Source organism: Phalacrocorax aristotelis, chromosome 3, assembly GCF_949628215.1.
Source record: "Phalacrocorax aristotelis chromosome 3, bGulAri2.1, whole genome shotgun sequence".
NCBI classification, from domain to species: Eukaryota; Metazoa; Chordata; class Aves; order Suliformes; family Phalacrocoracidae; genus Phalacrocorax; species Phalacrocorax aristotelis.
Window position 1 is genome coordinate 7,061,937 of NC_134278.1, and position 13,646 is coordinate 7,075,582.

The 13,646-nt window shown below is 49.9% G+C and overlaps 1 protein-coding gene across 2 annotated transcripts in view; it reads right to left on the minus strand.

Moving 5' to 3' along the window:
- Window positions 1-265: 265 nt before the first annotated feature.
- TNFRSF21 (TNF receptor superfamily member 21) overlaps window positions 266-13,646 on the minus strand; it is a 34,935-nt gene continuing 21,554 nt past the window's right edge. For both annotated transcript variants that reach the window (XM_075086668.1, XM_075086666.1), the window contains exons 4-7: window positions 12,068-12,333; window positions 5,275-5,328; window positions 2,616-2,835; window positions 266-1,705 (exon numbers count right to left, since the gene is read on the minus strand). In XM_075086668.1, the coding sequence (XP_074942769.1) occupies window positions 1,476-1,705; window positions 2,616-2,835; window positions 5,275-5,328; window positions 12,068-12,333 (770 nt within the window). In that variant the 3' untranslated portion in view covers window positions 266-1,475. The remainder of the gene's footprint in view (window positions 1,706-2,615; window positions 2,836-5,274; window positions 5,329-12,067; window positions 12,334-13,646) is intronic.

Here is a 13,646-nt window from a genome sequence, read left to right on the forward strand (position 1 = left end):
CAGCTCAGTGCGGGGACCCGCCCTGCAGAGAAGCGTCACCCGCCGGCTGGAGGCAGCTCCAGCAGCGACCGTGGGGACACAGGGCAGTATTGTCAGTAGAAAGCAATCACATTTTGGCCTTGAAGTGAAAAGAGGCAACCCCCTCACCACCCCCAAACCCCGAAGTCTCCCTCTTCATCCCCCACAGGCACGCTGAGCTGCCCCTGCTCCAACCCAGGTGTCCCTGAGCAGAGGCAGGTGTTAAGGAGGTTAATGCAAAATCATGTCAAATAACAAACACCTAGTATTTATTAATAAATTAGTACACTGGAAGGCAATTTTTCAATTCATTCCCCTCTTCCCCTACTCCCACCCCTTCCCATGGGGCAGCACAAGCCACCCTCATATCATGATTTCTTCAGATTGAGCATGGTACAGACTGTTCCTTATGGGAGCATAATAGTTGCAAATATAATCAGACAGACTTCTTACGATGCAGCTTCCCCCCCCCCCCCTTTTTTTCTTTTCTTTTAATAAAAAGTGAAGTGTGATTTGAAGAGACTATTAAGACTGGGTAAGGTCTTTGGAGAACCTATCGGCCACATCTGTATAAAAAACAAGAGACACGAGTGTAAAAGCATAGCTTGGTTTAAGTCTTACACCACGAGGAGAGCAGGACCACCGGCGGCCACCTTCGCCTCCCCACGTCCAGCACCGGCTCCCTTCGGGGGCCCGTTGTCCCCGCAAGCGGCAAGGCAAGATAACTCCTTACATTCAACTGAAGGCAAAGGACCTTTTCATCGCCTCGAAGGCTGGTGGGCCTGACCCTTTTCTTTGCATTTAAAGCACTTCTGCTTTAGCTTATAGGAGCGCGATGCATTGTCCGGGTGAAAACCATACAATAAATAACTGTGCTAGTAAAATCGCAGCAATGGATGTGAGCTATACAATAGCACATTTAAAAAAAAAGAAAAGTCAGCTCAGGTGGGAAGCTTAGCTGCATTAAGAGACAGTAACCAGCAATGATGGGGTTTTTGCGTGTTTTTGCCATTTACCGCTCCGAGGCGAAGGAAGGTGGTGGGAGACGGTCACTCCGAGCAACAGCTCTGACAGAAGAAGCGGGTTACAGAGCAATCCCCAATTTGATGTGTTAAGTTATACCAGATCCGTGGTCTTTTAAGTTTATTAAATGCATGTTGGTTTTTTTGTTGGTTTTGTTTTTTTTAAAGTGCATCAACTGATCTGATTGGAATGAGAATAAGGAGAAGAGATGCTTGGGAAGAGGGCAGAGGGTGCAAAGACTTGGACTGAGCGATAAAGTTATGAAGGAGGGGTGCAACGCTGGCAAACCACCCCCCCTCCAGAAACCAAGGACACCTCAACAAAAATACTGGCCATATATTCTACAACAAAACCTGCCTGCATATTGTCGGTCATCTTAACGAGTGCCAAGCTAGCTCTAGCAGATATTCAGAGAGTGCGTGGTGACCCAGTGCCTACAGTAAGTCGGGAAGGTGGCTATAGACAGAGTCCAGGAGGGTCTGGCTGGCTTCCTGGCTCTTGACTCCGGCAATCTCAAATAGCCTGTCCAGCTTGTCTTCAGCCTGCGGGATCTCCTCTATCACGTGGAGCTCCTCGGGGTTGAGGATGTGCAGCATGTCATCGAAGATGGGCTGCAGGTCGCAAGGGTCCAAGCGCACCTGGCGCAGGACGGTGTCCTTCTTTTCTGTAGGAGGAAAGGAGAGGGTGGTCAAGAAACCCCTCAAGAAACCTCCGCTAACCCGTGCCTGCTCTCCTTGGAGACCTCGGTCCATCCCCTGGTGCCACCTCTGTAGAGGGACACGTCACAAGGGGAACTGAGGGAAAAGGTGGAGGCTGATGAGTGATGGGGAGGGGAGAAGATGGAGGAGCCAGCGCTGCTGAGGCACCTAATCCAGGATCCCGCTAGAGCAAACACAGCATTTATAAATGCTGAATGGCCAATGGAAAAGTGAAGGCAGGCGGGGAGCCAAAAAAGCTGAATTCTGCTCTTTTGAGTTGTTTTCTTTGGGTCAGCTTCATTTCCACACCCAAGTCCAAATTCAGTAGATTGATTGAGCTCAGTGCTTCACCTTCCTCAGAAGTTAAGATTAAACACAGCAAGTTAAATGCAGTAAATTAAACCCCCTCCAAAAAGGGGGGGGGTGACTAACAGTGACTTACAATTCAAGCCACATGCTGCAGCAAGTAGGACCAAGGGTGGGGTGAGGAAAAATACTTGACCTTGAAATTATATTTTTCTGGTTTCATCCCATGCAATAACACAAAGGTCAATGCAACAGCCAAAAGTCAGCCAAATCTTCCCCTCCCCCCCAGATATCCAGGGCAAACCCCCCCCCCCCCCCCAAACATTCTCTGGCAGCACTTCAAAGAGTTAAAAACCTTTAAAGGTGTTTTCCCCTCTCAAATCTGTATCATCTTTGCTAACAGGATATTCTGGTCTGAAATGAGGATGTGACAGAAGCATCCTGGGAGAGCCAGTTTTCCCAGTTATTTAACAATACCACATTGGGCAGCTCTGCCACACGTGCTGACCGCGGGGGACACACTGTGGCATCCCTTTGTTTCTCACATTCCCCTTGGGCTGAGTTTGGTACCTTTGGTAATAAAAGAGCCTGTCCGGCTGAGCGCGGAAGAGCCGCTGGAGGTCGAGTCACACCGCAGGAGGGGCTCTGCTTCGTCAACGAAGAAGCATTTCTTCTCCGAAGGAGAGGGCTCCACGGTGAGGACGGCCGCCTCAGGGGGCTTGGGGCTGGGGATGGGCGCGGGGCTGAGCGGGCTGGGGCTCACCGGCAGGGCCAGTCTGTCAGCTTCCAGCTTTGGGGGGAAGAAAGGGAGGGAAAAGGATCTCAGGGGGGTGGTGTGCACTGGGAGCACTCTCAAAACCACCTGAACCCTGGCTTTCAACACACCCTAGCCCATCCTCAGCAAGCGATCCCTGCATTCGGGCAGCCTCCTCCTCCTCCCCAGGGACCCGCTGACCCAGAATGGGCACCAGAGGTGACCCAGGGTGGACATTAGGCTGGCATTTGACCAACAAGCACTCAACAGGCAGGAGGGGTAAATGCAACCCACACTCTCGGCAGGGGCAAGTGCAGCACCTGGATGGCACATGCAACCACAGCAGGACATTTCAACTTTGTTTTCCTTTTCACTTTCAAGTTATTGAAGCCCAAAGTACCACTCCTGGGGGCTAAGGTTGATAATACACAAGCAGGTAAGCCCCCCATCCCACCTCAAACCTGCTCCACAGCTATTGTTTCCTAAAAGCAAGGCACAGCCCAGCTCCACGCCTCCAACCAGTGCCGAGGCTGCAGGGCGAGAGCTGCGACACCCCTCGGGGATCTCCGCCGCAGCATGCTCCTGTTACTAGCTACACTGGTAGCATTTCGAGTTAATAATTTGTTTGCCCCATCTTGCCCCTGCTCCCATTGAGCACCCCATTAATGCATGATGGAGAAATCTGTCCCCCCTGACTCCAAGTCCAGGGCCAAGAAGGACAAGCAGGGGCTGGCGCTGACCACAGCATCACCCCAGTGCCCTTGCTTTTTGCTACCCTGATGCAAGCCCAGGGCAAGCATTTGGCTCTATGGTCCCAAAGACACAGGGAGCATCAAGCACTGCTGGGACACGCTGTGCTGGGAACTGGCACCATTTGGGTGCCAGCATGAACCCGCTTCCTAACTTGACCATGCTCTGCATCTTCCTCCTTGCATTTTCTTCCTACCTAGATGGCAGCAGCCAACACCATCTATCCTCCTCCTCCTCTCAACAGCCCCTCAGGGTGCAAATCTCAAGCAGAGCATTTCTGATTCCCATTCCCTGCAGGGACGAGAGGCTCAGGGCAGCATCCCCAACCTGGGCACCTCTGCAGGTCACCAGGTCCCCCCCAGCCACATTGCTCAAAGGACCATCTAATATTTAACTTCTTCCCAAACCCCACATCCCTGCTTGATCTGCCAAAGCACAGATTTGCAAGCCCTGTCCACGTGCAAGCCACTCTCCCAACAGCATTTGCAAACCTCTTTTCTCCTGCTGCAAAGGGAATAGCAGGCTATTCCTGGTCACACCTTTTTTTGCCTAAAATTTCGCATTTTAATACCCAGGGATTAGAATGCAAAATTCAGTTTAAAGGCTGTGGGACAGGGAGCTGCTGAGCCACCTCCACACCAGCATGCATGTGCCTGCGCATTCCTCATCCGTGTCGAGGAATTCGCCACCCACAAATCACATGTCTGCTGAGACGCCCATTAGTTCACATTAAATTAACATTGAAGCCTGGTCCTGGTAGAATAAAAGGTTGTTTTTTTTTTTCCCTCTACTATTGAAAATAAACAGGGGAGGATTTGTTCTAGCTCAGCATGTTACACAATAGGCATGTTAAAAATAAAAGTCAGCTTTAATTTTTAATTAAAAGAATCTGCCTTCTCCTCCGAAACTCCGCTTTCCAATACAGCTCATTGACAACCATCAGCCTATTGCCATTAACAGGGGAAATACACGGGAAGGACCAGAACAGCAGCTGGCTGCTTTCCCAATTGCAACATGCTCCGATTTCCCCTTAAGGAAAAAAAAACCCAAACCAAACCAACCAACCAAACAGGCTTTAGGGCTTAGTTCTTCCCCGCACAACTCATCTATTTAATATCCAGCCGCAAACCCAACTCCCGATTTCCAAAATGAGGCCCGATGGCTGAGGAGCAATTACAGGGAGGGCAGGGTGCAGCCGCCTGCCCTGGCTCTGTCTTCCCAGCAGAAGGGAAAAACCCTTCCCAGAAGCGTGCAAGTCATTTGGAGATTAATTAAACAGCTGCTAAAGCACGCTAGGAAAAAAAAAAATCACCAGAGGTTATTTGACTGTAGGCGTCCTGAGAGCCCAAAGCTTTCCAAATAGCTGAATGGTTGTGAGCTGGAGACAAAGCAAACAGGATGCTTGGATGCGTGTTAATGTTTAAACCACAGGAAGAAAGCGAGTGGGAATGAGGGCTTCAAAAGGCCAGGGAAAGCAAAAGGTTGCTGCGAGGTGAAGCCCATGGAATAGGTGTAAAAGGCTATTCATAGCCTGTGACTCATTTGCTTGAAACCACCTTGGCCATACCTATTTTTAGGAATGGCAGCGCTCAAGCGAAACCAAGCTCTGGCTGGAAAAAAAACAAAACCAGCAAACAAAAAACAACCCAACCCTCCAAAAACCCCTCAAATTCTTTTGCCTTTCCAGAGCCGCCACGTTTCTCCCGGGGCCACCACGCTTCTCACCTTCCCGTTGTCGTTGCTGGGGTCCTGCGCTTGCCACTGCGGCTGCATTTGCACCTGCATAGACAGACACATGGGAGATGCGTTAGATGCACGGTCCAGCACGGAAACCAAAGATGTTGGGGCAGCCTTGACGCATCAGCAGCCCCCCGCGACCGAGCATGGGTCAGTCATACTGGGGCACTCTGCCAGTTTTGTTTTTTTTCTTTTTGGTGTTTTTTTTTTGTTTGTTTGTTTATTGTTTTTGTTTTGTTTGTGGGTTGTTTTTCTTTTTTTTTTTTTTTTTGAGCACTGCAGCAAGAGGTCTGCAATGCCAAACAAAAAAAAGTCCTAAAAGCTCCCTGTGTACTCGCAGCCCTTTAGGATGCTGCTCAAGCACCAACCTCCTCTTGGACCTGGGACTCTAAGCAGCTCAGGGTGTCTGAAGGTCCTTCCTACAAGGGAGAAAAGGGGACAGAAGGGGATGGGTGCAGAAGACAACATAGGCTTGGCTTTGTTTTCTTTTCACAGCTGTTTTCAACAGCTCTGAACTGGCTGGTCCTATTTTCTGCTTTCATTTTACTGTACCACAGTGAAAGCTCAACTCAGACAAACAGAAACTGCAGCTGCTGTGCTAATGTTAGGAAGGAGCAGCCACGAGCATTAAAAAACCCCCTCCCTTGGGCAATGCTTTCCTGTCATTCCTTCTGCAGGAACCAGGCAGTAATAAAAGCTGGTGGCAGGTTTGCTTCTCCATCAACTGGGCTTTGGGCAGCTGTGCTTGGATTTTCTTGCCCCAATACAAACACAACTCAAACTACTGCTGGGTTTTTATAAAAAATAATTAAAAAAAGAAAATTTGGCAGGGAGCTGGGGTCAAAGCAGCCTCCACAGAGGGCAGCTGCACACCCTTTTGGGACTGGGGATATATTTAGCACCGATGCCACCATTTCCCGGATTCCCTGCCTGAAGATGACACCCAGCTGACACCAGCCCTATTCCCAGGTCTGTTACACCTCCACAACAGATGCGGAAGGAAAAACCCCAGCACACGAGGCAGGGTGGGCTGGGCGACAGCCCTGCACGGGCGATGCTGCGGATGCATGGTGGTTTTGGGGGGAGATGCTCTTGCTATGGTCCCCGCAGACCATATGGTGGGATACACCCAGATGAGCAGCTTCATGGTACACATGGTGTTTGGGGGGTCGACTCTCAGGGCAGACCGGACCTTGGAAGGCAAAACACTGTTGGCCAAGCCACAAGGTCTTGCCAAGGTGGCAGAGAGACAGCGATGGTGTGCAGGTGCTGCAGAGTAGTCAGCACCCCCTTTGCCAAGATGGGAAGGGCACAAGGGTGCTCAGCACCCTGGGGTGGGGGTGGAAATGCCAAATGACTTCTGTGTCCTTCACCTCACTGGCCAGGTTTCAAAAGAACTTTCAGCCACGACTGCTGTGGTGGAGCCGGCATCCCTCACCACAAGGCCACCCTGGAGAAGAGTTACTCAAACCTCACCGTGACCCAGGCCAGGCAATGCTGGGTTTGCGGAGGGCTTAGACACCAAAGCCAAAATGCAGCCGTCCATGGAGGAAGCAGCTCTTCCCACCGGCCCCGGCCATTCGTGGCCCAGGTGCTTCTCCAGCAGGAGATGGTGTCTCCATCAGAGCTCCTGGCAGCTTCTCCTTTCTAGGGACTTGCTCAGCCACCTTCTGAACTCAAACCACAATGAAGAGCTGATGAAGCCATGATGAAGAGTTTCCAAATGCAAGCACAGGCTGAGTAAGGCAGTACTGGGTTTGGCTTGTTTTGACCCCACCATCTCTAGTTTCATCTTACACTCCTGAGCCCAATATACTGCAAATACACAGTCCCAAGAAGACATGGCTACCACAGCAGGGAAACCTCTAATACAGCTCATCTACTATGAGGTTAATATTTTTGTGTTCATATTATTCGTTCGTATTACTTTATAAATTGCTACATTTTTTTATTATCGCATGTCCTCCAGTCTGGCTCAAACCCAACCTCGGTTTGCCGAAAACCAAATTATGCTTTACAGCAAACCTGCAGGAAAACAGTGATGCTCACCCCAGCAAAACCCAGCCAGCCCTACCCCTTCCCTGGGGCTCTGGCCACTTTATCCTACAGTTTTATGCCTCAAAGAAAGCCTGATGCAAGTCCAGAAGGAACAGTTACATGCAATTTGGTTTCTTTCCTGGCTGCCTGGGCATTTCCCAGCCCTCACACCACAGCCCCCCAGCTCCGAAATTCATCCAACAGTTTCACCCTTGCTCCGCTGCTGATGCGTGATGTTAACACAGCACAAAGCTAATTGCTAATTACTGGGTCCAGCCCAGCTCTGCTTCGCTAAAGAGGAAACGAAGGGCATGGGCAGGAGCTATTAGGGGCCGGATTTGGGGAACACAGCTCCATGCTCTTGACTCCCCCAGGGTTTTGACCTGCAAAAGAGGAAGAAAAAGGAGCCAAAAGGCGCTGCCACGGCCACGTGCCTGGACATGGTGCTGCTTTCACATCCTCTTCTCCTCTGGCACCCCCCGAAAACCCCACGGCTTAACCTCACACCACACCCAGCCCTGATATTATCTGCTGATTCACGAGATTATCCAGGTCGTGCAATTAGCCACAGACCTAAATCTCGATGGGCTTAGTCTGCAGCCTCCCTCTCTCCATTTTCAATGTCTCCCTTATTAATTTATTAATTTTTTATAGCTTTGCTGAGGCTGTGCTGCTGAATGCCCTGAGCAAGGCTGCTTGCTTCCCCTCCATCATTCCCTGAAATATTTCAGCTGAGGCCAGCAGAGCCATAAATAAAAAGATAAGAGCTTAAAGCATTGCTCACAGTAGGACACTTACGGTAGCCGACGTGGCCAGCTGTGCCAGCAATGCCCCAGGCCAGCCCAGGCAGGCACAAGACACCCCTCACTATCTGCAAAATGCTGTTTTGCACCCCAAAAAAATCATCCCATTACCCAGTGCCTGCATTGCACTGACCTTTTCTGCTTTTAACCCCAAAAACGGAGAACTGCAATTTGCTTGGAGAGCAGTGAAAAACCTCTCCCTTTCCCCCCTCCACCCTCTATTTTTGTTGTTGTCAGCACCGCTAATTTGGTGTGTGCCTGTGCTCGCTAAACAGTGCCCGGGCTCGCACGCAGCTGCCCAGCAAGCCTGCCTGCAAGGGGAGAGATTCTGCAAACCTCAAGGCTGAGAGACGTCTGCGGTTGGGGCCAGCCTTTAACAGGAGCCCTGTGACTTAAACGCACCCCAAAACACCTTCCCACAGCTGCTGCGCTCACCATATTTTGTGGATTAGCTGCAAAAAAAACCCTAGCAAAGCGATTCAGAGGGCTAATCTCGTTTTAACCTAAATTCATTCAGCGCGATGCACAACCAGCATAATCTCCTGCAGCTAAAAAAGCCGGCAAGCCTTCGGCTGCTCCCTGCCTGAAGGAAAGTGTTCCTGCCACGTACCGTAACGCTTCAGAGACTCACAATAATTCCCCTATTCCTATTAGGGGTTGTAAATATTTGGATTTCGGAGCCCGAAAGGCTGCCAAGTGAATGGGGCACTAGGGGAGGGAGCAGCTTTGCCTCTGCAGGTTTCACAGGCTGAAGCCAGATGCTGGATAAAGGATTTGGGACAAGGGTGGGATAGCGGGTGGGGATGGCGAAGGGAGGCTGGCTGGGTTTAGGGTACCAATTTGCTGTCTGAGAGCTATGCCACACAATAACACAATTTCTACCTATGAGTTGTGGGTGCTGGTGCTTACTTATGACGCAGGACCATGGGGAGAGATGGGGAAACCCCCTTTTGCACCCAAGGGCACCAGGCAGGGCCAAAGGCATCACGGACAGCACACCCACTCGCGCATCCCTCCCAGGCTCATCTAGGACACACTGGCACAGCTGGATGCTCACTGCCGGCTTGGGTCGCCCCAAGGGCATCATGCTGGTAGCAGTAGGGAGGACGCATGCATTTGCACTGCTTATGAGGATCCTCGCTCCCACCACTGCACAAAAAAAGCTCTATTTTTTTTTTCTTTGGTCTTTTTGCAAGACTGCTTTTGCAGGGCCACCAACAGGGGAACCTGCTCCTTCAGATCAAACCATTTTGATACATAGAGACACTGCTGTGATTTGTCTGCATCTGGATGGACAAGCCACCAAGAGCCAAACCTGGCTTAGCTCTAATTAAAGACTTTCCAACCAGCTGATAAAAAAACGAAAGGACCTCAGTGCCTGCTCCTGTCACTGAGCAATTGGTTCCCCCGGTCGCTCATGGTCCAGACCGCCACAGTGCAGCTCAATTGCTGGCACAAGGCTCCAGGGAATTGGTCTGCCTTGCACAAGCTGCTTCCCACAGCTTTCTGCATCCTCCCCAGCGCCACTCCATCACCACCTGCATCTACAGTGCAGGAGCCAATTCAGGGAGAGGAGGTAGACAGGTTACAGCAGGTAATACCTTGCAGAACACAACGTACTGCCATGCTGAATCTGCACCCTGGGGTGCTTTCAAGCTTTGACGTCCCACACGCCGCTTCTGCGCCACAACCAGTCCAGGACCTTCAGGGCAAGGGAACGGCGAACACCTAAGGGTGATCATGAAGGATGCTCATCCGAAAAAGCCCGATTTGATGCACAGGGGAGGAATATGCGCCAGCTCAGGTGAATTTGTTAAAAACCCCCTCTTTTGCTGAAATGAGCCTCATTTCTCATGTGGACTGACCTGAGCCAGCTGCTCAAAAGATCAGCAACCCAATTTTACCAATTTCTAGGAAAATAAGTGAAAGTCACAGGGGACCACCAGGCTCCAGGCGCTGCTGGATGCTGGGGAACAAGACACACTGTTTTAAAAAAATGAACAGAAACATCCTCCGGGAGAGCTGGTTGGGAAGCCCAAAAGACTTGTGTGCAAGTATCCATGAGATCTGGCTTTGCTCATTCTCCAGAGCATCCACTCGCTGCATTTTCAGTTACAGGCACACACCTAAGGTGAGCAAACAGCTCGTGGGCCCTCCGTCACTGGGAGTGCACCGTCCCAACGGGCTGCCTGATAAACCCCGTTTCTTGAGCTACCACCCGCATTTTTGTGCTGTTTGAGAAGAAGCACCTGAGAGTCTTGGCCGAAACAGTGCAACACTCAGGAGCACAGAGCACCAGATAACCTGCCTGTTAATCAGGCGCTGTGCTGCTGAAAAAGCCCCATGCTTTATCCGATGTCCTATCCCAGCGCTTTCCTGTTGTATTCAAAGTCAAAGCGGTAACTAGAAGGACAGAGGTTACTACCTGCTCCAGGAGAGCAAGAGGACAAGGTGTCCTTCTGGGACATTGCACATACTGGAAATTTTAATTCACATGTGCAAAATGACAATTTTCTCTGACTCTCCTTTTCCTAACCATAGCTTTGTCTCAGGCTTTTAATATAATTTTTTCCATCTTTAATATTAAAATATAAAAATTAAAAAAAACAAAACAACTATCTTGGAGCATGGTAGGAAATGAGAAGGCTACGTGCTGCTTATTTACCAGAAGCTGGAAACAAAAAGCAACTGTCTGGGAGCCGGAGCAGCTGGCAAAGCAAACCTATCCAAAATTTGGGCAGGACACACGGGGCAATGCTTGGTACGCACCTGACTTGGGGTCTCTCACAAACACAAGTGCAGGACTCCTGGCTAACACATTGAAACCTGTGATTTCACACTATGGTTACGAGGGACCAAGATGTTCGGTGCATTAGATGAAGTCACGTGGGGTATGTGACATGGTGAAGGGACCACGGTCCCTCTTATAGGGGGAAGTTTGAGTGGTCAAAATGGGATTTGGGAATCCTTTGCCCTGACAAATGCTCTGCCCCACAGTCTTTGCTATACATGAAGGTCCACCTTGCCAGGCCCGCACCAAGTGCCCATGGAGGTCTGCAGGCACCCACCTGTTCCCCTTTGGGTCTGGGTTACTCCTACGGCCAATGGGAAATGTTTCACCAACTGGTTTAGGGGAAAGAGCCCTCCCTCGACCACCCCACCTCCATCTATGTGTTGCCCATTGGCTTCCATTTCAGAAGAAGCCCCATCCATCACCTTTACGAACACTTCCAGTACACCACTGAATTGTCAGGGCCAAAAAACCCGAAAGCTCACTGACAGGTAAGGCAGGCGTGGCCAAAACACACTGCAAAGGTCAGCGAGGCACGTCCCAACAACTTCCACCCAGACAAAACCCGACTGCAGGATATTCCCAGCTATTTACTTATTCTCTCAAAACATGGGGCAGGTTGTTTTAAGGCCAGAGCTGCCAAAGAAGGGCAACAAGGAGGACAGCACACATTGACTCCCCCATGCCACCAGTCACCACCTTGGAGGAAGCAACTCGTTGCTCCACAATGGCAACATTTAGTGCTCAAAGATGCTCGGCCCTTCTCACAAAATCCTGGGCGTTTAGTTACAGTATTTAAGAGTAAGTTTAAAGGGGGTGCTCTTTCTTCCGCATCTCCAACACGAGGGCTCAAGTACCAGGTCCTCCTAGTGACCTTCAAAGATACACGCAAACCACAACATGTGGGACTCAAGAGCTTGTCAGAACTTTGACAAGGGTTTGAGGAAACTTTGGTAAAGCCTTGCTTTATATATATATATATATATATATATACACACCCCTGAGGAGTTCTGGGGGGAGATGGAGTCCAGCTACTTGGCTACTAGCTAAGCTCAAGGTCACAGCTGGGTTCCATGCACCCTCATGCTCGCCATGGCCAAAGATGTGCATCACACCAGAGAAAAGCGTGTGAAGCCCAGCCCATCATTACCGGCGTAGTGTCCTCCATCAGGCCTCGGATCTTCTCCACCACGTCGTTGCGGCGGTGCTGGCGGAGGGCACTGATGAGCTGGGCCAGGCTGGCCTCTGGCCCACGGATGGTCCAGTGTTGCAAGGCGGCGTAGGCGCGCTCATGGTCGGCCGCGTAGCCGTTGGAGAAAGCCGCCACCTCACGCTCGCTGGCGTTGCTCAGGAACTGGTAGATGTCCTTCCACTGGCTCCCCACCTGGGCTGCCACCAGCTTCAGGATGTCGATGCCTGTGGGGCAGAAGAGCTACAGGTGAGGCACAGGGCTCTGCAGCCCCCTCAGCATTGCAGGTCTAAGCTTTAGCAAAGCTTCCCCCATCCCCAAATACCCATGCTTTGCTTTTCTTTGGTTGTTTTTTATTTGAAGATTATTATTGTTGTTGTTATTTTTTAAGACCTTTCAGGAGTCCAGGCTGCAAGGAGCTCTGCAGACAAGCAGCACCCATAACGTGCTCAACACCTGCTACCCAAGAAAAGGAAGATAGACCCATAGGTTGCTCCAATCAAGGCACAGACACTAAAATTAACCATGTTAATTTAACTGTAAAGTTTCCTGTGCTCTTCAGCACAGGAAAAACCCTGGAACTCAACCACCGTGGCTGCGGGAGCAGGGGAGATGACAACACGTTCACCCTTATGCCTGCATCGCAGCTACCACTTTGAACAGGAGCTGGATTAAGAGGTGAGTCACCAAAGCATTTCTGGGAAGATGTATATTTCCATAACAGAGCATCTATAGCAGCTACGGTCACATTTAGAGCTGTTTCCACTGCAGACTGGTGGGATGACTCAGTTATGGGATGGGAAGTGCTGTACCAGGTGAGCGTCGGGGGAATGGAAGATCTGGTATGGGATCGGAAGAGCAAGAACACAGAGCTCCCCAGAAAAGCCCTTCAGACATGTTGGTTCAAGATGGTGAGGGTTTCCTCCCTTTAGCTTTGGGAACAATGCAAAAAGCATGTTCATCCTTGTGTCTACTGAGAGATCAGGAGTTAAACCTTCAAATAAAGCCAAACCTCTTCCATAACAGCTAATTAACCTTGGTTTATCAAGCTGAACACCACCTTGTTTTAAACTACCACGCAAAGGGTTGGCATAGGTGAGCTGCAGAGAAATTCCCTTTTTCCAGAGAGGTAACCACACCTTGGGTTTCCTTGCGAGCCAGCACACCTTCATCACCGCAGGGACTATTTCTCCTTCCCTCTGTGGGCCTAAAATTTAACAATTTCTGACACAGTTTAGACCAGACGTCCCAACTGCACCTTCATGTCACAGCCCTGATATAGCCAAATAGATACATACATGCATATAATAAAATATAGATATTTTTTAAATCTACATCAGGCTGTATAGTTTATATATCTCTTTATATATAAATACAGCCCAATATATATTTCTATCTTTTTATATGTGTATGTATATATACACAGATATATGATATAGATATTTTTATATATCTCTATATAAACCTGACAGATATTTTTATGTGTGTATATATACATACACATATATTTATGTCTCCAATACATTTTATGTATGTATAT